The sequence below is a fragment of the Hemiscyllium ocellatum genome, chromosome 12 (assembly GCF_020745735.1).
Source record: "Hemiscyllium ocellatum isolate sHemOce1 chromosome 12, sHemOce1.pat.X.cur, whole genome shotgun sequence".
Taxonomy (NCBI): domain Eukaryota; kingdom Metazoa; phylum Chordata; class Chondrichthyes; order Orectolobiformes; family Hemiscylliidae; genus Hemiscyllium; species Hemiscyllium ocellatum.
Window position 1 is genome coordinate 23,835,514 of NC_083412.1, and position 25,619 is coordinate 23,861,132.

Here is a 25,619-nt window from a genome sequence, read left to right on the forward strand (position 1 = left end):
CACCGAGGTCAGGCTCACCGGTCTGTAGTTCCCTGGCTTGTCTTTACTGCCCTTCTTAAACAGTGGCACCATGTTTGCCAACCTCCAGTCTTCTGACACCTCACCTGTGACTATCGATGATACAAATAACTCAGTAAGAGGCCCAGCAATCACTTCCTTAACTTCCCACAGAGTTCTAGAGTACACTTGATCAAGTGCTGGGAATTTATCCACTTTTATGCATTTCAAGACATCCAGCATTTGCTCCTCTGTAATGTGGACATTTTTCAAGATTAGATTCCCTACAGTGCGGATTCCCTTTGGCCCAACAAGTCCACACGGACCCTCCGAAGAGTAACCCACCCAGACCCATTTCCCTCTGACTAATGCACCTAACACTATGGGCAATTTAGCATGGCCAGTTCACCTAACCTGCACATCGTTGGACTGTGGGAGGAAACTGGAGCACCCGGAGGAAACCTCAGCAGACACGGGGAGAATGTACAAACTCCACACAGACAGTCGCCCAAGGCTAGAATCGAACGTGGGACCCTGGTGCTATGAGGCAGCAGTGCTAACCACTGAGCCACCATGCCACCATAGATGTTATCATTTATTTCCCTACATTCTATATCTTCCATGTCCTTTTCCACAGTAAATACTGATGCAAAATACTTGTTTTGTATCTCCCCCATTTTCTGTGGCTCCACACAAAGGCCGCCTTGCTGATCTTTGAGGGGCCCTATTCTCTCCATAGTTACCCTTTTGTCCTTAATGTATTTATAAACACCCTTTGGATTCTCCTTAACTCTATTTGCCAAAGCTATTTCATGTCCCCTTTTTGCCCTCCTGATTTCCTTCTTAAGTATACTCCTACTGCCTTTCTACTCTTCTAAGGATTCACTCGATCTATCCTGTGTATACCTGACATGTGCTTCCTTCGTTTTCCTAACCAAAACCTCAATTTCTTTAGTCATCCAGCATTTCCTATACCTTTCAATCTTTCCTCTCTGGAATATAGTTTCTCTGGATTCTCGTATCTCATTTCTAAAGGCTTCCCATTTTCTAGACGTCCCTTTACCTGCGAACATCTGCCCCCATCAGCTTTTGAAAGTTCTTGCCTAATACCGTCAAAATTGGCCTTTCTCCAATTTAGAAGTGTTTTCCTGAGGGAACAGAGGCCATAACATGATAGAATGTAGCATTCATGAGCTGGAAACAACTGTCCTAACTTCAACAAGAGCAATTGCATAGGGATGAGGGCTGAGTTGGCTGGAATGGATTGGGAAAGATGTTCAACAGAAAAGACATATGAGGAACAGCAGCAGATGTTTAAGAATCTTTATAACTCACAGCAAAGATGTATTCTGGTTAAGAAGAATTCGAGGATGTGGCAAATCAAGTAAGGAGTCTGGTGGAATACTCCCCACTTGCCTGGACGGGTGCAGTTCCAACAACACTCAAGAAGGTTGACAGGACAAAGCAGTCCTCACCTAATTGGTACTACATCCACACACATTCAGTCCCTCCACCACCGATGCTCAGTAGCAGCAGTGTGTACTATCTATAAGATGCACGGCAGAAACTCACCAAAGACCCTCAGACAGCACCTTCCAAACTGATGACCACTTCCATCTAGAAGGACAAGGGCAACAATTACATGGGAACACCACCACCTGCTAATTCCCCTCCAAGCCACTCATCATTCTGACTTGGAAATATATCGCCACTCCTTCACTGTCTCTGGGTCAAAGTCCCTCCCTAAGGACAGCACACGGACTGCAGCAGTTCAAGAAGCAGCTCACCACCACCTTCCCCAGGGCAACTAAGGACAGGCAATGAATGCTGTCAGCTCGCAATGCTCATGTCCCTGAAGTGAATACATTTTAAAAAGTAACTTAAAGATAGGATCAAACTGAAAAAAAAAACAAAAGTAGAAGTAAACCAAAGAATTAGCGAGATTTTAAAAGCCAACAAAAACATATAGAGTGAAAATAAACTGTGACCAACTTGCAAGTAATAAAAAACATTCAGTAAGAGCTTATTTAAACATATAAAAATGAAAAGGGAGGCCAAAGTGAACAGAGACATCGCAAATCAGGGATAGTATCACAGCTGCAGAAAGGGAAGTTGTCAAGGAGGGTATGTCTACAGAGTCAGTACGAGTGGAAGCTAGAAACAGGATAGGAGCAGTCACTTCATTGGGAGTTTTCTACAGACCCCTCCCCAATAGCAACAGCGACACAGATTGGGAGGCAGATGTTGGAAAGGTACAGAAGTAACAGGGTTGTTGTCATGGGTGAATTTAACTTCCCGAATACTGACTGGAACCTCCTAAGTTCAAATAATTTGGATGGAGCAGTTTTGTCAGGTGTGTCCAGGAAGGATTCCTGACTCAACATGTACATCAGCCAATTAGAGGGGAAGCCATATTGGATTTGGTGCTCATCAATGAACCGGGTCAGGTGTCAGATCTCTCGACGGGAGAGCATTTCGATGGTAGTGATCACAACACCCTGACCTTTACTATAGTCATGGAGAGGGATAGGAGAAGACCGTATGAGAAAGTATTTAATTGGGAGAAGGGGAAATTACAATGCTATTAGGCAGGAAAGAGGCACCTAAATTGGGAACAGATGTTTTAAGGGAAATACACAACAGAAATGTGAGGTTGTTAAGGGAGCACTTGCTGGACAGGTTTCTCCCACTGAGATAAAAAAGGTATGGTAGGGTGAAGGAACCTTGGGCAACAAAGGAATGTGGAACATCTCGTCAAAAGGAAGAAGAGAAGCTTATTTAAGGTTGAGGAGGCAAGGATCAGACAGGGCTTGAGAGGGTTACAAGGTAACCATGAAGGAACTGAAGAATGGGCTTAGGAGAGCTAAAAGGGGTCATGAAAAAGCTTTAGCGGGTAGGATTACGGAAAACCCATAATCTATACTTATGTGAGGAACCAGAGGATGGCCAGAGTGAGGGTTGGGTCGATCAGGGGTATTGGAGGGAATTTGTGCCTGGAGTTGGAGGATGTACTTAATGAATACTTTGCTTCAGCATTTACTACTGAGAGTGACCTTGACACTTGTGAGGACAGTGTGAAACAGGCTGTTATGCTCGAATAGGTTGATGTTAAGAAGGAGGATGTCCTGAAAATTTTGAAAAACATAGGAATGCATAAGTCCCCAACACCAGATGGGATATACCCAAGGTTACTACAGGAAGCAAGGGAAAAGATTGCTGCAGCTTTGGCAACGATCTTTGCATCCTCATTGTCCATTGGATTAGTGCTAGATGTTGGAGGGTGGCAAATGTTATTCCCTTGCTCAAGAAAAGGGATAGGGATAATCCTGGGAATTACAGAGCAGTCGGTCTTACATCAGTGGTAGCCAAATTATTGGAAAGGATTCTGAGAGACAGAATTTATGATCACTTGGAAAACCATAATATGATTCGAGATAGTCAGCATGGCTTTGTTAGGGGCAGGTCATGCCTCACAAACCTTACTGAATTCTTTGAGGATATGATAAAACACATTAATGAAGGTAGAGCAATGAATGTGGTGTACTTGAATTTTATGAAGGGCTCTGGCCTGAAACGTCGAATTTCCTGTTCCTTGGATGCTGCCTAACCTGCTGTGCTTTAACCAGCAACACATTTTCAGCTCTGATCTCCAGCATCTGCAGACCTCACTTTTTACTACTTGAATTTTAGCAAGGCGATTGATAAGGTTCCCCATGGTAGGCTCATTCAGGAAATAAGGAGGTAGAAGGGAAATATGGCTGTCTGGTTACAGAATTGGTTAGTCCATAGAAGTCAGAGGGTGGGAGTATATGGAAAGTATTCAGCCTCTGACCAGGGTGTTCTGCAGGGATCTGTTCTGGGTCCTCTATTCTTTGTGATTTTTATAAATAACTTGGATGAGGAAGTGGAAGAGTGGGTTAGGAAGTTTACCAATGACACGAAAGTTGGTGGAGTTGTGGACACTGTGTAGGTTGTTATGGGTTGCAATGGGACATCAACAGGATGTAGAACTGGGCTGATAAGTGGTAGATGGAGTTCAACTTGGAAAAGTGTGAAGTGATTCATTTTGAAAGGTCGAATTTGAATGCAGATTACAGGGTTAAAGACAGGATTCTTGGTAATATGGAGGAACAGAAGGATATTTGGTCCACATCCATAGATCCCTCAAAGTTGCCATCCAAGTTGATAGGGTTGTGAAGAAGGCATCTGGTGTGTTGGAGGGGATTAATGTTAAAAGCCACGAGGTTATGCTGCAGCTCTATAAAGCCCTGGTTAGACCATACTTGGAATATTGTGTTCAGTTCTAGTCACCTCATCATAGGAAGGATGTGGAAGCTTTAGAGAGGGTGCACAGGAGATCCACCAAGATGCTGCCTGGACTGTAGGGCCTGTCTTATGAAGAAAGGTTGTGGGAGCTAGGGCTTTTCTCATTGGAGTGAAGAAGGATGAGAGGTGACTTGATAGAGGTGTACAAGATGATGAGAGGTAGGTAAACTGAATAGTCAGAGACTTTTCCCCAGGGCAGAAATGGCTATCATGAGGGGGCATAATTTTAAGGTGATTGGAGGTTTAGCGGAGATGTCAGAGGCGGATTCTTTACACAGAGAGTGGTGGGTGCGGGGAGTGCACTGCCAGCAGTGGTGGTGAAGTCAGATACATTAGCAACATTTTAGTGACTTTTGGATAGGCGCCTGGATGATAGTAAAATGAAGGTTGGTTCGATTTTAGAGTAGGATAAAAGGTTGGCACAACATCAAGGGCCGAAGGGCCTGTACTGTCCTGTTCTATGTTTCCCGCAGATAACAAGGTTGGGGAAATCATAATGGTTAACCAGAAAATAGCAGAAGAGCTAAATGCATACATTTCATCAGTCTTTATGCAGAGGACAGTGACAATATTCCAAAAATGCAAATTAACCAAATTGCCAAAGGAGGCAGCGAGGAGTGGGGTCAGCAAATCGACCCAATAACTATCACTCGGGAAATTAATGGGGCTAAAGGCTCATGAGGACCCCAGACCTGAAGGATTGGATCCGCGGGTTGTAAAAGTAGTAGCTGCAGAAACAGTGGTTACACGAGGATGATCAGATTCAGGAAAAATCCCAGAGAATTGGAAAACTGTCAATTTAACACCTTTATTCAAAAAGGGGAGGGAAACCAAACAAAAAAAAAGACTGGCTGATTTACTGCGAACAGTATTGAACCCCTTTACCTCAGGAAAGATAGACTGGCATTGGAGGCAGTCCAGAGAAGGTTCACTCGGTTGGTGCCAGGTATAGACAGACTGTCTTACGAGGAGAGGTTGAATAGCTTGGGGCTTGTACACATTGGAGTTTCGGAGAATGAGAGGCAACAAATAGAAGGTTCTCCTGATAAGGTTAGTTGGGATGGGCAGGCTAATGGAAGGTCTTGTGTGAAGTATGCAGATTGACAAAGCCCAGTTACTCAGACTGACCCATTTCCGTGCTGTACGTACTCTGTAAAATATCTTCCTTCTTGGTCAAGTCTCTATTTTTGTTTTGCATCTTGTACCTCTCTGCAGCATCTTGGATTTTTTTCTGTATTCGAAAGCAAGTAACAATTTTTCTTTAGCTTGCAAGCTTATAGGAAGTAGAGGTTGCAGCTGTGAAAGAGTCAGAGGGTCATAGAAATATATGGTACAGAAACAGACCCTTCAGTCCAACCCATCCATGCTGACCAGATATCCCGACCCAATCTAGTCCCACCTGCCAGTGCCTGGTCCCTATCCCTCCAAACCCTTCCGAAGGATCTTGGTGAGTTACTGTGTCATGCAGATAATCCTGCCAGTGTGTAACTGTGATGAAGGGTTTGAATGTTGGAGGTGATGGACAGATTGCCAGTCAAATGTGTTGCTTTGTCCTGGATGGTGTGGAGCTTCTTGAGTATTGTTGGAACGGTCCCCATCCAGGCAAGTGGGCAGTATTCCACTACAATCCTGACTTGTGCCTTGTAGATGGTGGACAGGTTTTAGAACATAGAACAATACAGCGCAGAACAAGCATTGTTCGATTTTGCATTGACCTGTGAACTAATCTAAGCCCATCCCCATACTATCCTATCATCATCCATGAGCTTATCCAAGGATTGTTTAAATCTCCCTAATGTGGCTGAGTTAACTACATTGGCAGGTAGGGCATTCCACACCCTTACACTTTCTGTGTAAAGAACCTGCCTCTGACACCTACCTTAAAGCTCCCACCCCTCAATTTGTAGCTACGCCCCCTTGTACAAGCTGACGTCATCATCGTAGAAAAAAGACTTTAATTGTCTACTCTATCTAATCCTCTGATCATTTGAATGTCTCTATCAAGTCCCCTCTTAGCCTTCTTCTTTCCAATGAGAACAGGTTCAAGTCTCTCAGCCTTTCCTCATAAGACCTTCCCTCCAGACCAGGCACCATCCTGGTAAATCTCCTCTGCACCTTTTCCAAAGCTTCCACATCCTTCCTGTGATGGGGCGACCAGAACTGTACACAATATTCCAAGTGAGGCCACACTAGCATTTTGTATAGTTGCAGCATGACATTATGGCTTCAGAACTCAATCCCTCTACCAATAAAACCTAACACACCGTATGCCTTTTTAACAGCACTATCAACCTGGGTGGCAACTTTCAGGGATCTATGTACATGGACTCCAAGATCCCTCTGCACATCCACACTCCCAAGAATCTTTCCATTGACCCAGTACTCTGCCTTCCTGTTATTCTTCCCAAAGTTCATTACCTCACATTTAGCTGCATTGAACTCCATTTGCCACCTCTCAGCCCAATTCTGTACTTTATCCAAGCCCCCGACAACCTGTAACATTCTTCCAAACTGTCCACTACTCCACCGACTTTACTGTCATCTGCAAGCTTACTAACCCATTCGCCTATGCCTGTGTCCAAGTCATTTATGAAAATGACAAACAGCAGTTGTCCCAAACCAGGTCCTGTGGCACACCACTAATAACCGGACACCAGGCTGAATACTTTCCATCAATCACCACTCGCTGCTTTCTTACAGAAAGCCAGTTTCTAATCCAAACTGCTAAATCACCCTCAATCCCATGCCCCTGCACTTCTCCAACAGACTACATGTAGAAGTCCATGTACACCATGTCAACTGCCCTACCCTCATCCACATGTTTGATCACCTTCTCAAAAAACTCAATGAGGTTTGTGAGACATGACCTGCCCTTGTCGAAACCATGTTGACTATCTGCAATCAAATTGTTGCTTGCTGGATAATTATAGGTCCTATCGCTTATAATCCTTTCCAAAACTTTTCCTACAACAGACGTAAGGCTCACTGGTCTATAATTACCTGGATCATCTCTACTGCCCTTCTTGAACAAGGACACAACATTTGCAATCCTCCAAACTCCCCCTCCCACTCCACCGAGGACATGCAGGTCCTTGGACTCCTCCACCGGCAGAACACAACTACACGACGGCTGGAGGAGGAGCGCCTCATCTTCCGCCTGGGAACCCTCCAACCACAAGGTATGAATTCAGATTTCTCCAGCTTCCTCATTTCCCCTCCCCCCACCTTGTCTCAGTCGGTTCCCTCAACTCAGCACCGCCCTCCTAACCTGCACTCCTCTTCCTGACCTCTCCGCCCCCACCCCACTCCGGCCTATCACCCTCACCTTGACCTCCTTCCACCTATCCCACCTCCATCGCCCCTCCCCCTAGTCCCTCCTCCCTACCTTTTATCTCAGCCTGCTTGGCTCTCTCTCTCTTATTCCTGATGAAGGGCTTATGCTCGAAACGTCGAATTCTCTATTCCTGAGATGCTGCCTGGCCTGCTGTGCTTTGACCAGCAACACATTTGCAGCTGTAATAAACCTGTAGACAATGACGACTCAAATATCATAGCCAAAGACTCCAACACCTCCTCCCTAACTTCCCCGAGAATCCTCGGATAAATCTCATCTGGCCCAGGGAACTTGTCTATTTTCATTCCTTCTAGAATTGTTAACATCTCTTCCTTACTAACCTCGATCCTTTCTAGTCTAATATCTCATTCTTCTCCTCTACAATATTCTCCTTTTCCTGAATGAAAACTGATGAGAAATATTTGTTTAGCGCCTCTCCGATCTCCACAGGGTCCACACACAACTTCCCATTCTGTCTTTGACTGCTCTATTCCTACCCCAGTGATCCTTTTATTCCTCACATACCTATAGAAAACTTTAGAATTCTCCTTTATTCTCCCTGCTAAAGACTGCTCATGTCCTCTCTTTGCTCTTCTTAAATCCTTCCTAGCTAATCTGTAACTCTCCATCACCTCATCTGAACCATCCCATCTCATCATCACATCTCCTTCTGCATAGTAAACCACGGTCTCCTTACCTTATCACTTCCTCCCTGCCTGATAGGGAAATACCTATCAAGGTCATGCAATATCTGTTCCTTAAACCAGCTCCACATTTCGCTTATCCCCATCCCCTCCATTTTACTACCCCATTCTATGCCTCTTAAGTCCTGCCTACTTGCATTATTATTGCCCCTCCCTCATTGATAACTCTTGCCCTGTGGCATGTACCTATCCCTTTCCATCACTAAACTAAAGGGAACTGAATTATGGTCACTATATCCAAAGTGCTCACCTACCACTAAATCAAACACCTGGCCTGGTTCATTACCAAGCATCAGATCCAGTGTGGCCTCCCCTCTTGTCGTCTCTTCAACATACTGTGTCAGGAAACCCTCCTGTACACATTGAACAAAAATTGATCCATCTGATGTACGAGAGTTATAGCATTTCCAGTCAATGTTGAGGAAGTTAAAGTCCCTCACAATGACCACCCTGTTCCTTTCACTCTTACCCAGAATCGTTTTGCTGATCCTTTCCTCCACATCCCTGGAACTCTGCAGAAGTCTATAAAAAACTCACAGCAGTGTGACCTCTCCTCTCCTGTTTCTAACCTCAGCACACACCACCTCAGTACACGAGTCCTCATCAAAAGTTCTTTCAGCCACCCTTATACTGTTCTTGACTAACAAGGCCAAATCTCCCTCTCTTTTACCGCCTTCCCTGTTCTTAATGAAAGATCTAACCTAGATCCCTGTGCACTGGAGCACCCCTGTGGTCTCTCCTCATTAAAATACCCATTTTTTTTGTCCCAAATGCATGACCTTGTACCGAAGGGTTTATTTCTGGGCTGTGCATCCCAAGTGGGTAGTATGGTGGCTGAGTGGTTAGTACTGCTGCCTCCCAGCACCAGAGACCTGGGTTCAATTCCCACTTCAGGTGACTGACCATGTGGGAGTTTGCATGTTCTCCCTGTGTCTGTAGGGGTACCCTCTGGTTTCCTCCCACAGTCCAAAGACGTGCAGGTGAATTGGCCATGCTAAATTGCCTGCTGTGTTAGATTAGAGTTGTGGACTTGTTGGGCTGAAGGGCCTGTTTCCACATTGTAAGTAATCTAATCTTTATGACTCTAAACAAAGGGGGAATGTTCTTTATGAAGCTGGTTATAGGTTCAGTAATAACCTTCCAAAGGGGGAATTGGGAAGGAAAGGAATTGTTAGATGGGAGGGCCAGCACAGAGACAGAAGGTGCTGAATGGTCTGTGCTCCTCAGGGGAATGCTGCTGCTGTGTATGGCAGTGCCCAGCAGGGTGAGTGAATCGCTGTGTTTGCAGGGAGTGGGGAGATCTCGTGGTTTCGCTGTCTGTGTGTGTGTGTGTGTTTGCAGGTGGAAGGTGCGCCGCTGCCTGCCTGAGAGTCTCAGCGCCGGACAACCCAGGGGAAGCCGCAGCCAAACGCCAGGTCGCTGCTAAACCTCACTTGAAGAGCTTACCCCCCCCCCAGCTCCGTACCCCTCGGCCGGACTCCCTGGCTGCGGAAGGTGGCGGCCGGAGCTGCAGCCCCATGGCCGGGGGAGGTGTCCGCACAAAGGGAGCGGCTGCAGCCTCCGCTGCCCCCGAGCAGCGGGCAATGGGAGAGCAGCAGCGGAGGGCGGCCGAGGGCTCCCGCTGTGTGGAAGTCGCCCTGAGCGGGGGAGCGCCCTGGGGATTCACCCTGCGAGGGGGTCGGGAGCACAAGGAGCCTCTCCTCATCACCAAGGTAAGGAAAGCAGGCTGGGTGCTGGCCTGCTCTCTCTCTCTCTCTCTCCCTCTCTGGGTGTGTTTTTTTTCTCTGTTGAGCACATCCAAACCTACTCTGCAAGCAAGCCTAGCCCTGGCTGAGTTAGTCAACCAGGTCCACAGCTCCCTCAGCACCTAGGGAGTGCTGTACTGTCACAAATGTCACCTCTCAGCTGAGGAGATTGAGCTGTGAGGTGCTCGGGGGGGGGGAAAGGTTCTGCAGAGTACCTGGTGAATATTTATTCCATCCCAAGTCAACATCATAAAACAGAGCAGCTGGACAGTAACACGTCGCTGTTTATGGATCCCTGCTCTGTGCTTTGTGTTGGTCCCAACGTTGCGTTTCACTGGCCTCTGGGCCACTCTGGTCCCTCCTGAGGTTTTTTTTTAGATTAGATTAGACTTACAGTGTGGAAACAGGCCCTTCGGCCCAACAAGTCCACACCGACCCGCCGAAGCGCAACCCACCCATACCCGTACATTTACCCCTTACCTAACACTACGGGCAATTTAGCATGGCCAATTCACCTGACCCACACATCTTTGTGACTGTGGGAGGAAACCGGAGCACCCAGAGAAAACCCACGCAGACACGGGGAGAACGTGCAAACTCCACACAGTCAGTCGCCTGAGTCGAAGTTGTGGAAGGCGATAAGTGAATGCAGGACATTGCTCTTGTTCGAACTGAGTCTTTGTGGTGTCCCATAGCTCTGAACACAGCTAGTTGTTTCTCTACACTGAGCAACACAGCAGGGATCAATCTTTCTGGCAGTGTTGGTTGGAAAGGTTTCTGAAGTTGTTTTCAGGAGCTAGTGTCCACAGGGAAGGCTAGCCTTTACTGCTCCTCCTCTTCCAGTGTCCTTGAGGTGATGGTGCTGAGTTACCTCTGTGAACCAGCAGAGGCAGGTACAATTGCAACATTTAAAAGTGCATCAGATGGATACATGAATAGAGTCATAGTATGGAAACAGACCCTTTAGCCCATCTCGTCCATGTCGACCAAATATCCTAAATTAATCTTGTCCCATTTGACAGCATTTGGCCCATATCCCTCCAAACCCTTCCTATTGATATACCCATCCAGATGCCTTTTTCAATGTTATAATGGTACCAACCTCCATCACTTCCTCTGGTAGCTTGTTCCATACACACACCACTCTCTGCATGAAAAAAGTTGCCCCTTGGCTCCCTTTTAAACAGACCCTTCGGTCCAACCCGTCCATGCCGACCAGATATCCCAACCCAATCTAGTCCCACCTGCCAACACCCAGCCCATATCCCTCCAAACCCTTTCTATTCATGTACCCATCCAAATGCCGCCTTTTAAATGTTGCAATTGTGCCAGCCTCCACCATTTCCTCCGGTAGCTCATCCCAAACACGTACCACCCTCTGTGTGAAAAAATTGCCCCTTAGGCCCCTTTTGTATTTTCCCCCCTCACCCTAAACCTATGCCCTCTAGTTCTGGACTCCCTGACCCCAGGGAAAAGACCTTGGTTATTTATCCTATCCTTTCCCTCATGATTTTATAGAACACTGTGAGGTTGCCTGGTGCCTTGGCAGAGTGGTCTAAGCTGTTGGATTAAGGTTTCTGCTTCAGCGGAGGCATGGGTTCAACTCCCACTGCTGCCTAATGCTCCTGTTATTGTGCTGCATGTTAAATTTTTGTGTTAAGCACTGCCATAGTTAAAAGTGGGTGGCGTGGTGGCTCAGTGGTTAGCTCTGCTGCCTCACAGTGCCAGTGACCAAGGTTTGATTCCAGCCTTTGGTGACTGTCTGTGTGGAGATTGCACATTCACCCTCGTGTCTGCGTGGGTTTCCTCTGGGTGCTCCGGTTTCCTCTCACAGTCCAAAGATGTGCAGGCCAGGTGAATTGGCCATTCTAAATTGCCCATAGTGTTAGGTGCTAGTCAGAGGGAAATGGGTCTGGGTGGGTTACTCTTCGGAGGATCGGTGTGGACTGGTTGGGCCAAAGGGCCTGATTCCACACTGTAGGGAGTCTGATCTAAACCCCTCAGCCTCCAATGCTCCAGGTAAATCAGCCCTTGCTTATTAAACTGCTCCCTATAGCTCAAATCCTCTAACCCTGGCAACATCCTTGTAAATCTTTCCTGAATCCTTTCAAGTTTCACAACATCCTTACAATAGGAAGGGGACCAGAATTGCACGCAATATTCCAAAAGTATTCCAAAATGTTTCCCCTCTCACCTTAAATCTTGTCTATTTATCCTATCTATGCTCCTCATGATTTTATAAACTTCTGTCAGATCACCCCTAAGTCTTCAATACTTGAGGGAAAACAGCCCCAGCCTATTCAGCATCTCTATAGTATACACCCTCCAACCCTGTCAACATCCTTATAAAACTTTTCTGAACCCTTTCACGTTTCACAACATCCTTCTGTTAGGAAGGAGACTAGAATTGCACGCAATATTCCAACAGTGGCCTGAACAGTCCTGTACAGCCACAGCATGACCTCACAACTCCTATACACTCAATGCACTGACCAATAAAGGCAAGCATACCGAACGACGCTTTCGCTGTCCGATCTACCTGCGACTCCACTTTCAAGGACTATGAACTCCAAGGTCTCTTCCCCAGGACCTAGTCACATTAAGTGTATATGTCCTGCCCTGATTTGCCTTTCCAAAATGCAGCACCTCACCTTTTATCTAAAAATAGGAAGGATTTGGAAGATTATGGGCCAAATTGAACTAGATTAATTTAGGATAACTGGTTGGGCATAGATAAGTTGGACGTGTCTATGACTCAGAGTCCCTACAGTGCTGAACAAGGTCATTGAGTCAGCATTAATCCTCCGAAGAGCATCCCATCCAGACCCAGCCCCTTATCGTATCCCTGTATTTCCCTAGGCCAACCCACCTATTGTGCACATCTTTGGGAGGAAACCGGAGCACCTGGATGAAACCCACACAGACATGGGGAGAATGTGCAAACTCCACACAGACAGTTGCCCAAGGGTGGAATCGAACCCTGGTGTCTGGCGCTGTGAGGCAGCAATGCTAACCACTGAGCCACCATGCAGCTCTGCAACTTCTGTTGTGTGTGTTTGGTAAAGACTTCCAGGATTTTAACCCAGCAATGGAAAAGAAATAATGATGGATCCGCAAGTCTGGAATGCTGCTGTTCTTTGTATCTGAAGCCAATACGAACTGAACCTCAGTTTGCTATCTCACCTAAGAGATGACCCTTTACACAACATCCCCTTGTCTGGCCCCTCCCCAGTGTGTTTAATAATTACTTTGGATGATAGAAGAATTATTTTTAATCAACCTACTATGGCACAGATCCAGAGCAGGTAGGTCTTCACCCCAGACCTTTTGACCCAGAGATAGAGAATGCTACCACTGGGCTGTCAGAGCCCAGTTCTTATTGCACCTGATATTCCCAGGCAGTCTCCCATCCAAGTACTGACTAGACCTAAAACAAAAACAGAAACTGCTGGAGAAGCTCAGCAGATCTGACAGCATTGGTGGGGAGAGGAGCACAGTTAATGTTTTGAGTCCAGCAATCCTTCTTCAAACCAATTGAAAGAACTGAAGAAGGGTCGTACTTGACTCAAAACGTTAACTCTGAGTTTGCTTAGATTTCAAAATCAATTTGTAAAGTGGGATTTGTATTCCCAACTCTCTGGGTCAGAGGTAAATGTGCACCTAACTGGACCAGACTGACGCTTTAAATGATTTGGTATTAACCTAAGCAAAACTCACAATATTATCACAGGCACTCAACACCTTGCAATGACATTTAGTCGTGTGCTATTTTATTTAATTGCTTAAAAAATATTGGAAGAAGCATGTATTGAACATTTAATGTTTATCCACTAATATTGTCACAAGTAATATTTATATGTTGTGTGAATTGCGTTTGCCATTCTGGTAAATGCTGTTCTGGTAGTTCTTGTCGTCAGTGACATAACCTTTACACATTGTATACAATGAAACAGCACTTAATGATTACCTGTTTCATTACTGTCTGTGAAAAGGCCATCTGGTATTAGTGACTTTGTGCTAACGATACATTTTCCTTAACAATTAGCAAGAATGGAGAGTTCAGTCTGCAATAATGTTTATGCTCAAAGATGAGTCGACAGTTGAAAATATAATCAAGATGCTCTTTGCAAGTTGTTTAATATTTTGAAACTGAATTCACAAACCAGTCGAGAAAGTCCTCAATTCATCAGCAGGACTGTTCCATGTGTTTTTCTACTGGAATCGGGCATTTGCAACTGTTGAAAATAATTTAATAACTGTACCCTATTCTAGTCTCAAGTCGCCAGAAGGATTGTTGTAATTAGCTGTGTTTTGGAATTGGAAAATGCAGGTTCTGTATTGATCATGAAGAGGCGTTATGTTTTGAAGGTAGTGGAATGTTTTAATGGCGTCATGTTGACTTGTGAAGTGTTATTCAAAGCTTTCAGAGCAGCAGTCAGTGGCTGAAGTTCACATTTGAACTCTCATCACTGAATTCTTCGTCTCTTCCTAACTTTGTGACATTACAATCGTAACTATCTTTCAACCAAGTATTTAATAGGCTGAAGTGTTTCGAGGTGTGTGGTGGATGTGAAAAGTGCGATATAAATTTATTTTTCCAATTTGTAATGTCTCTTTATTGTGACCCAAGTACCTGAAATCGTCATAATCTCAATGCCTCTTTGGCTGCGATATTGAGGAGCTTCTCATTTTCTCTGGGAGGGATATTAGAAACATCGGATTGGTTACTGGTTTCAATGGCCTGGAGTCACATGGATGAGCTTGCATTTAGGTAGCACCGTTTCATATCCTAGTGATGCTTCAGATCTATTCATTCTGGAATGCTTTTGTAGTGAAGCCACAATTGTGATGTGAGAAACGTGGCAACTAAATTTGCACAGCAGTGTCCCTGAGACATCTGCGGGATGTCAACTAGATGATGTTATGAGTGATCAAAATTGGCTCGATCTCCCCTGCTGATCCTTGAAATAGTTTTGTGGGATCCTGTATGAAAATCTGCCAGTGAGCAGATGTGGCCCTACTTCCGAGTCTCCCCCTGACTGTACAGTTCTGCTTGGTACATGCAGCAAGCTTAGGAGGGACAGTTGCTTCCAAAGTGAATTAGGAGCAAGAAAAGGGATGGAATTAGCCAGGTGTCGGAGTTTTGGCTTCTATAGGATATATTTGGCTATTTTGTTTAACTGGGTTTCATTGACGTTTGTGGCTGGATAGGGTTGTAAACCAATTTTGGACTGAAGCGAGAAGTCCCAGTCCATGTTGCCTCAAATCTTCGCAGATCTGCAAAAGTACATTCACTCAACTGGTTTTAATGTTGAGTAATTTTAGAATACCTGCGTCTTCTTTCCAGCACAGCCACAAGTGGCTTGATGATCTTTCACTTGAGGCATAAGTTGGAGAGGTTGGAAAAATGGTGAAGGTATATATTTGAAACAGACTCCTGCAGCTCCTGATGCTGCCTGACCTGCTATGTTCTTCCAGCCTCCTGCTTATCTGCCTTAGAACCCAGCATCTGCAGTTTGTTTTGTCTAATGTCATGTCCTATTTCTACTGTGCCAAACAATGTTTGTTACAATGAGTGGAAACTAATGTTAAATGTTATGACTTTGAAAAAAAGTTCTTCAACAGAAAAACTTACATGGGAATTTAGATAAATTTAAATGTTAAAAAGCTAGTGTTCAGGTTTATTTCTTTTCTTGATTGACTTGTTAATCCTGTGCACAGATAATGGGGGTGAAGGGTGATGGAGCAGTGGGTTTGAGGTGAAAATGATGAATGTGTCCGGAATTCCTGGAAAAATGAAATGAAACAGGCATCTGCTCTAGTTTCCTTTCTTACGAGACTTGGGGAGGGAAAAACGATCTTCTGCCAGACACCATAGATTGAACATGATAGGCCCATCAGCAATGATCCTACATTGCATTTATGGGGGATTCTCTATAATTTGTAATATTATTATCATTTCAAGACATCCGGTACACTGTGCTTTAATAGATTCTTAAGCGCACAGTTTCAGACCAAATACCAAAGTTTGTGTGAGGAATGGAAGAAACTGAGGCTTTAGATGGAATGAAACGTATCTATCAAGATATACCCTAATCATTGCTATCATGCCCGCTTCTGCCTCCTCCACTGGCAATGCATTCGTTGCACCCACTACCCTCTGTGTGAAACATTCTCCCCAAAACTTGTCCCCCTCACCTTCAAATTGTTCTCTCCTCCAGTTGACCTTTCCACCCTGGTGTGAAAAAAAAGTCTTTGACAATCCACCTTATCTCTGCCTCTCCTAATTTTGTAGACCTCGAACAGGTCGCCCCCTCAGCCTCTACCTTTCCAGTGAAAACAGTCTGAGTTTATCCAACCTCTCCTCACAACAAAAACCCTCCACACCAGGCAACGTCCGAACATTGTCTGCACCCTCTCCAAAACATCCATCTCCTTCTGTTCGCGTGGCATCCAGAACTGCATGCAGTATTCCAAATGTGGCCTAACTAAAGTTTTGTGCAGCTACAATGTAACCTGCCACTTTTTATGTTTGATGCCCTGACCAATGAAGAAAAAAATCACACAACACCAGGTTATAGTCTAACAGGTCCAACCTGTTAGAATATAACTTGGAATTGTGTGATTTTTTTTTAACTTTGTCCACCCCAGTATAATAACGGCATCTCCACATCATGCTGACCAATGAAAGCAAGCGTGCTGTACGCCTTCTTGACATGTGGAATGGGAAATAAATGTTAATCCAGTCAGCAACATGGGTCTCTTCTGAGTGAACAGAGAAAAGAAGGAACCAAGCCATTTGGCCCCATCTGCTCCATGCTAGTGTTTCTGTTGCTCCCAAAATCTCCTCCCACCCCACTTGATCAAAGCCTTTCCTTTTACTCCTTTCTCCTTCAAGTGGTGTCTTAGTCAGTGAGTAGTGTAAGTCTCCATTCCAAGTTGCCTCATTGAGCATTGTTCTTTAATGTTATGGCTATAAGTGGACAGATACACTGGTTTAGCATTAGAAGCTTTGGTACTGTTGAAGGTGGAGGTGAAATAGTAGGAAAAAGTGAGGACTGCAGGTGCTGGAGATCAGAGCTGAAAAATGTGTTGCTGGAAAAGCGCAGCAGGTCAGGCAGCATCCAAGCAGCAGGAGAATCGATGTTTCGGGCATAAGCCCTTTGTCAGGAATGAGGAAGGTATGCCAAGCAGGCTAACTCCCCCTCCCACTCCAAGGACATGCAGGTCCTTGGCCTCCTCCATCGCCAGACCATGGCAAGACGACACCCTGGAGGAAGAGCGCCTCATCTTCCGCCTAGGAACCCTCCAACCACAAGGGATGAATGCAGATTTCTCCAGCTTCCTCATTTCCCCTCCCCCCACCTTATCTCAGTCCCAACCCTCAGACTCAGCACCACCTTCTTGACCTGCAATCTTCTTCCCGACCTCTCCGCCCCACCCCCTCTCCGGCCTATCACCCTCATCTTAACCTCCTTCCACCTATCGTATTCCCGTCGCCCCTCCACCAAGTCCCTCCTCCCTACCTCTTATATTAGCCTGCTTGGCACACCCTCCTCATTCCTGAAGCAGGGCTTATGCCTGAAACATCGATTCTCCTGTTCCTTGGATGCTGCCTGACCTGCTGCGCTTTTCTAGCAACACATTTTTCAGAGGTGAAATAGTCTAATGTTACCTGATCAGTGCCCCTCTTCTCTCTGCTTCCTTCCCCAATTCTTTTACTTTAGACCATAACACCATAAGATATAGAAGTGGAAGTAAGGCCATTCGGCCCATCGAGTCCACTCTGTCATTCAATCATGGCTGATGGGCATTTCAACTCCACTTACCAGCATTCTCCCCGGAGCCCTTAGTTCCTCGAGACATCAAGAATCTATCAATCTCTGCCTTGAAGACATTTAGCGTCCCGGCCTCCACTGCACTCTGCGGCAATGAATTCCACAGGCCCACCACTCTCTGGCTGAAGAAATGTCTCCACATTTCTGTTCTGAATTGACCCCCTCTAATTCTAAGGCTGTGCCCACGGGTCCTAGTCTCCTCGCCTAACGGAAACAATTTCCTAGTGTCCACCCTTTCCAAGCCATGTATTATCTTGTAAGTTTCTAGTAGATCTCCCCTTAACCTTCTAAGCTCCAATGAATACAATCCCAGGATCCTCAGCCGTTCCTCATATGTTAGACCTGCCATTCCAAGTTTATTTCATTTAAAAACAGGAATTGCACAGCGTTCAGTGTTCCAGCTGGTGTTGTACAATGTTTTGGGGGTTTTTTATTCAAACAAGCAAAGCTGAACAGAACCGAAGTTGGGTTTTTACATTGCTGGTAAAGGGAAAACCTGATGCACTTGCATTGCTGAAAAGGGAGACAGCTGTAACTGCAACTTGAAGGGATGGATTCTTATGTTGCTCTATTCAGACCAACTTGCTGCTGACTTATCCCTCAGGATTCTTTTTCTCTCTCTCTTCCCATCCACATTCCCTTATTACGATGTGGTGGGAGTAGGAGGAGATGAGTGATGTTTGGAAGTGAATGTGTGTTTCAAGGCATCATTCACCATTCACTGCGCGCACATTCTCACTCTCTCACGCGTGCACACACCCACACACTCTCGCTCACTCATGCACACTTCACACTCACATGCACACGCGCGCACACTCCATTCAGATGCACACACTCCTCTCACGCACGCACGCGCACACACGTGCGCGCACACTTATATTCCACAACCACCTGATGAAGGAGCAGTGCTCTAAAAGATGGTGCTTCCAAATAAACCTGTTGGACTATAAGCTGATGTTGTGTGATTTTTAACTTTGCATATGCCTGTCCAACACCGGCATCTCCAAATCTCACTCACATTCACTCCTCCAGAACCACATATTCACACAGACCCTCTCTCATATGCTCACACACTTACCCCCAAACTCTCACTCAGACCCACAAACACACAGTCTCACAGGTACTCACACCCCCACCCACATGCACATACTCACTCGGTCTCCCCTGCACACACACACATATATAAGTTTGTGGGGTGAATTTGTACTTGCAGAATTGCATTTTCTTTTGCTCAAAAACTGCAAGATTGTCTAACTCCCACTTTAGAAATGAAATCAGTCTGACCTAACATTGGGACACAGCCGGACTTTAACTTCACACCTTCAATGCTTTATCTGAGCTGAGATGACACCTATTGTTAAAACTATCTTGAGAATGTAATTTTTTAAACAAGGTTCTTCGATGAAGGAACCAAAACTAACATGGTCATTCTAAAAGATGAAAGGTTTAGGCTAAATTTGTTATCATATTACATTTTTTGACTGCAATCATGGAATCTTGCAATCCTGTTGCTATAAATTCTGTGTCTTGTGGTCCTGCTCCACAACTACCTGATGAAGGAGCAGCACTTCGAAAGCTAGTGCTTCCAAATAAACCTGTTGGACTATAACCTGGTGTTGTGTGATTTTTAACTTTGTCCATCCTCCAAATCAGCACTACTTTCAAGAAGTCCTCTAACTTGTAAAATCTTCCTGCCCACCCCTTCATTAAATGGTCAGTACCCACCAATTCTGTGTAACTGCCTGAATATACGACTGTATGTAACCTGCTGTGAATGGATCACCATGTGCTTTATGTGTCATTAAATTAATGTGCAGTGGGTAGTGTCTCTATCACAGGGCCAGAAGATCCTGCTTGAAGTACCACCTGCCCTGAGGAGTATCACAACATTTTTTCAAGCCGGTTGATTTTAAACAAAAAGGACACAATGTTCTTTTGCCTTCAGTATAATTATTTACAATGAGGGAATATTTAGAATCTTTCAGAATAAAAGACTGATAAATCTGTCTTCTTGAGTAAATATCACCATGTTAGTAGCAACAGCACCTCACTCATGCACTAGAAAACTACTCCCATGCGCTCAACACAGGAATATGTACACCATGTGTTTACTTACCATGTACAGTGACAACACTCAGTAACTTTACTGGTCATAGGTCATTTGCACCCTCAGCTTTTCATTTCGGCATGTTACCCGAAAGTGCAGGTCAAGGTTAAAATACCCATTTGCGTGAATGACCATTGAGCAAACACCACCTAATGGTATCTGTTTTTATTCTGTGCCTGTTTACTAATCAAAAGTACAGTTTTCCATAACGCAGTTAACCACTTCTGGCTTGTGACTGATTAAATTCACCGACATTACTCTCCATCCAAATTATAGATTTCTGTCAGTCTTCGCTTCTCCCTGTACTCTGCCCAATCTCTTCAGAAACGGATCCACCTAACTGGGAGCCTCCAACTGTGGAGTAGATTTGTTGGTGGTGATGGTGGTTGTGGTGGGGGGTGGGGCAGGAACAGGCTGTTGGAAAAGCAATCTTCTCCTAGCTGATCTTTCAGGAGTATCTGCTGAGTAAGATCTTTTGAGTTATTAATTCAAGTGCACAAATAACCAACTTTGATGTTGTCAATACCATTTGCTTGTGGTCTTAGCTGTCTCCTCTCTGCACCACCTGGTCTGTGAGAAGCTGCATTAACCCTTTGACAACTGAGATCATTGAATCTTATTCAGCACAAAACGGAAATGTGTAGATTTTGCAACTTCCAGTTGTTCCAATACCTTTGCAGCCAAAGAGATGCGTTTTCAAGTGGTCACTTGAAGGAAACAGGCAGTGTGCGTGCAATGTGGTAATATTTTAGTGATATTAGTGATTTAAATATTGGCTAGGACACCGAATTCCCTTACTCTGAGTAATCCCATGGGATGTTTTGCATCCATCTGTGAGAGAAGACAATGCATCAATCTGATGTCCCGTCCCAAAGGTGGCACCTCTGATAGCACAGTACTGCATCATCAACAATGCCTGAAGTCTATAATAGTGCTCTTTGTTCATTATCTTTAATATGACGCACAACAGGATTCTCTCAGCACTGCTCTGGGGGGGTTAACCTAGACTTAATATTTGTTGAATCATAGAATCCCGACAGTGTGGAAGTTTGCCCATCAATTCCTGATGAAGGGCTCCTGCCCGAAATGTCGATTCTCCTGCTCCTCGGATGCTGCATGACCTGCTGTGTTTTTCCAGGACCACACACTCTTGACCCTTTGGCCCATCAAGTCCACACCGACCCTTTGAAGACTATTCCACCCAAACCCGTTCCTTATTAGTCTACATTTTGCCCCTGACTAATGCACCTAACCTACACATCCCTGAATGCTATAGTCAATTTAGCACAGCTAATTCACCTGACTTGCACATCTTTGGACTGTGGGAGGAAACCGGAGTCCCTGGAGGAAACCCACGCAGACACGGGGAGAATGTGCAAACTCCACACAGACAGTCTGTCTGAGGCTGGAATCGAACTTGAGTCCCTGGCGCTGTGAGGCAGTAGTGCTAACCACTGAGCCACCGTCAAACCTCTGGAGTGAGACTTGAATCTACAACCTTGCATATGTTCCCACCCGTGCCACGCTGATTCTGAGTGATTCTCCTTTACTCAAGGTGAGGTTTTGACCTTGTGTCCAGTCTATCGCCAAGGCTAACTTATCCAAACAGTTGTCCAGCTGCGCTCTCGCTGCTCAACATCTTCAGTGAGTTGGACATCTTTCTTTTGAATGTTCTTCGTGGCCGTCTGTCTGCATGATTCTAATATTCCAGTGAACTGGGAAGTATGCACCACGCATAAAGCCTTACTTCACTGTGCATTCATCACCAAGTTCCCTGCACTCCGTTGAATTGATTTCAAAATCTCTCTCTATGTTTACAATGCCACACTTGCTGGCTATTCACATTTATCCCGAACTGCATCCCATGTTCTTCGGAATTACTGACCTGTCGGTTTAATGATCGTTCTTTCCTTGGCACCCCCCAACCCCCAATCCCGCGATCCTGATATCACCTTTGGAATTCTTGTCCTAGGCTGCTTTTGCATTGCTGCCTTCATCACTGTCTGGCGAGTATCTTTGTATACCCCCTGAAGCCCTTTAGGTATACAGGCCCTTGTTACAACTATCCCTTGGTCAAGATTGTTCTGGAGCTTTTGGAGCCCCTGATCCTGAGGCCTGAGATTGAGTCACTCATCCAGAACACCCTCAGCTGCAGTTAAGGTGGAAGGTGGGAGGAAATACCGCACTTTGCTTCCCTTTAAAAGGAAGCACAGCCCCCAGTTGTAATTCAGTTCAGCTTGTTTAATTTTACAGAAATGAGTTTTTGAAAGCAACGTTGCCTTTGGAAGGTCAAAATAAAACAACGCTGTTGGCCTCTCTAAGCTCTGAATGCAGTTCAGTTGACTTTTTATTAATATGTACATAATTGCCTTTAAAGAGGGCTAAAAATAAAATGTGTGTTTGTGTGTGTATGTGTGTTCATAGCCCATGTCACTGATTGCTGAGGTGACCGTGTGAGACTCTGTTACAGTCTGCTGGTGAAACTGTTGAAATAAAGTACGCTGTAGTTGATCTTTGTCCTTGTGGTGTGTCGGATTGTTGGAGTGGCTCCACGTTAATTTCCAGTCAATATTCTTTCCCTCCCTCTCTCTTTCTCTCCACTTTCCATTTCACTTTTGCCTTTTATTAAATTTCTAGCGCTTTCACTTTTGATGTTAATTCTTCAGGGAAGTAATCCCAGGACACGCACGTGTGTGTGTGTGTGTGTGTGTGTGTGTGGGCAGTAACAAAGACTGGTGCTGCTGTGCATTACATTGCAACTGAAGTATAAAAAGTCACTCCAGCATCAATAAGGGCTGCTGTATTCCCTGGGTTTGGGTTGTGGGAGGAAACCAGAGTACCCGGAGGAAACCCACACAGACACGGGGAGAATGTGCAAACTCCACACAGACAGTCACCAGAGGCTGGAATCGAACCTGGGAACCTGGTGCTGTGAGGCAGCATTGCTAACCGCTGAGCCACCATGCTGCCCATTTTGGTTTGAGATGAGTTGAAATGTCTTCACCCAGAGAGTGGTGTCCCTGTGGTATTCTTTGCCACGGGTTGAGATCAAAACATTGAATGTTTTCAAGAAGGAGTTAGAAATCGTTCTTGGGGCTGAAGGAATCCAAAGGTATGGGGAGAAAGTAGGATCAGGCTCTGTCTGGCCATCCCAGCTTAAATACTAGAGGAGGTGGTACTGCCAGCTTTTTTCTGACCTGACAAATACTGTGACCCAGTCAGACCCTGCTCTGGCTCAGGATCTCCTCGGACTGAATGGGACAATACCATGTCAGATGATGTCCTGGGGCAAATTGGACTTGGACGGACTGCTGAGGGATGGCTAATGGCTGCTCTGATGTCCTTTCAGCTTTCCTGTTGCCTGTTTGACACGCGTTGTGATGCCTGCTGGTCTAGATTTGCCTCTTTCTGCCCTGAATATATTCATCTGCTTTAAAAATCTCTCGCAACATAAACGAAAAGGAATCCTTCTCATAGGTGCTGTGCAGTTGGATCCCCTACTCCTGTGGCACGGTGGCTCAGTGGTTAGCACTGCTGCCTCTCAGCACCAAGGTCCCAGGTTCAATTCCAGCCACTTCTGTGTTGAGTTTGCACATTCTCCCCGTGTCTGCATGGGTTTCCTCTGGGTGCTCCGGTTTCCTCCCACAGTCCAAAGGTGTGCAGGTCAGGTGAATTGGCCATGCAAAATTGCCCGTAGTGTTAGGTGCGTTAGTCAGAGGGGGGGTGGGTTACTCTTCGGAGGGCCTGTTTCCACACTGTAGGGAATCTAATCTAAAATAATTCCTGGATATTGTTGCATTTATCTTTGTTCACTACCAGGGCTGCATTAACTATTCCCGCCATTTGGTTTTGTTATTCTGCCAGTGGAACGATAGATTTGAAAATTCCCAGGGGGTCTGGGTAGCCCATTTTCCAGCACTGCTTACATATTCTGGTATCCACTCTTGAGAGAACACCCCATTTTTCTCAATCCTTTCACCCTCCATGTCCTTAGTGTATTCTCTATAGAACTGAAGGGCGATTGCTAATCATGGACTATCTTGTTTCTTTTTTAATCTCTCAGGTTCTACAAGCCTCTAAAATCCATACTGTTTCCACACACACTTGCCCTCAAACGGGTTTGTACATTCAGGGCTAGCAACATCCCCATTTGCAGAGACGGGTTTCCTGGATTCTTGTCTCTGCGTCCCTGCGCATTGACTTCTTTTTGAATTGATGAGATGCTCCAACGTGAGCCATGGCGCTCCTCAGCCAGTGCAACAAGGCCCTTTGTTCACAGAGTGATGGCATTATAAAGCACCTGAATTGACACACTCTCCAAATACACAGTGCATGTAAGAAGATACCTAAAGTGAGCACATTGTCAGTATTACAGTGGGCGGCTAACAAGATCCGGTCCTTTTGTGATTTCATGGATTTCTGGGAAAAGCAGAGGGTGAACTTCCAGTTGCTGCTTACAGAGCTGGCAAATTGTTGGGATTTGATGGTTAGCCAGCAACATGTGGCTCTCAAACTCTTTATCTTTCCATCTCCTGAAGTGTCAGAAACTGGTACTCTGTTAATTACTTCATCAGAGATTCCCTACAGTGTAGAAACAGGCCCTTCAGCCCAACAAGTCCACACCGAACCTCCGAAGAGTAATCCGCCCAGACCCATTTACCCTATCCTACATTTGACCCTGGCTAAGGCACCTAGCTGACACTTCCCTGAACTCTGTGGGCAATTCGCCTGACCTGCACATCTTTGGATTGTGGGAGGAAACCAAAGCGTCCAGAGGAAACCCACACAGACTCGGGGAGAATGTGCAAACTCCACACAGACAGCCACCCGAGAGTGGCATCAAACCCCGGTCCCTGGCACTTGAGGCAGCAGTGAGAACCACTGTGCCAAGCTTCATAACAATCCTGAGCATGTCCTGACAATTTAACCAAGAGAAGAAGCCAGGCAGTCATCATGGGTAAATAAAGGAGTGTTTTCACTTCAACGTCAGCCTGGCTTCAGTGTTAACACGCACATGAGCATTGGGGCTTGTATTGCTGATCAGGGAATACAGCACACAGGCTAAACTGAAATCCAGTGCAGTTTCAAGTGAAGTTTTGAAAACGAAACGGAAGGGTGTACAACTGTGCTGAAAAAGAGACCCAGAGGATGTATGGCCATACTGAAGCAGTAGCTGATAGGGCATACAGACATAATGAAACTGAAGCCGGCAGGGTGTATGGCCATATTGAAACTGAAACCGGCCGGGTGTATGGCTGTGCTGAAGCCGAAACCCGTCGGGTGTATGGCCCTGCTGAAACTGAAACCGGCCGTGCGCATGGCCGTGCTGAAACTGAAACCGGCAGGGTGTATGGCTGTGCTAACACTGAAACCCGTCGGGCGTATGGCCCTGCTGAAACTGAAACCGGCCGTGCGCATGGCCGTGCTGAAACTGAAACCAGCCGTGCTGAAACTGAAACCGGCCGTGCGCATGGCCGTGCTGAATCTGAAACCGGCTGTGCTGAAACTGAAACCGGCTGTGCGCATGGCCGTGCTGAAACTGAAACCAGCCGTGCTGAAACTGAAACC

At 45.6% G+C, this 25,619-nt stretch overlaps 1 protein-coding gene across 1 annotated transcript in view; it reads left to right on the plus strand.

The window, feature by feature from the left end:
- Positions 1 to 9,694: 9,694 nt before the first annotated feature.
- Positions 9,695 to 25,619, plus strand: part of shroom2a (shroom family member 2a) — a 219,124-nt gene continuing 203,199 nt past the window's right edge. The window contains exon 1 of the mRNA XM_060833403.1: positions 9,695 to 10,073. Coding sequence (XP_060689386.1) covers positions 9,879 to 10,073 — 195 coding nt within the window. The 5' untranslated portion in view covers positions 9,695 to 9,878. The remainder of the gene's footprint in view (positions 10,074 to 25,619) is intronic.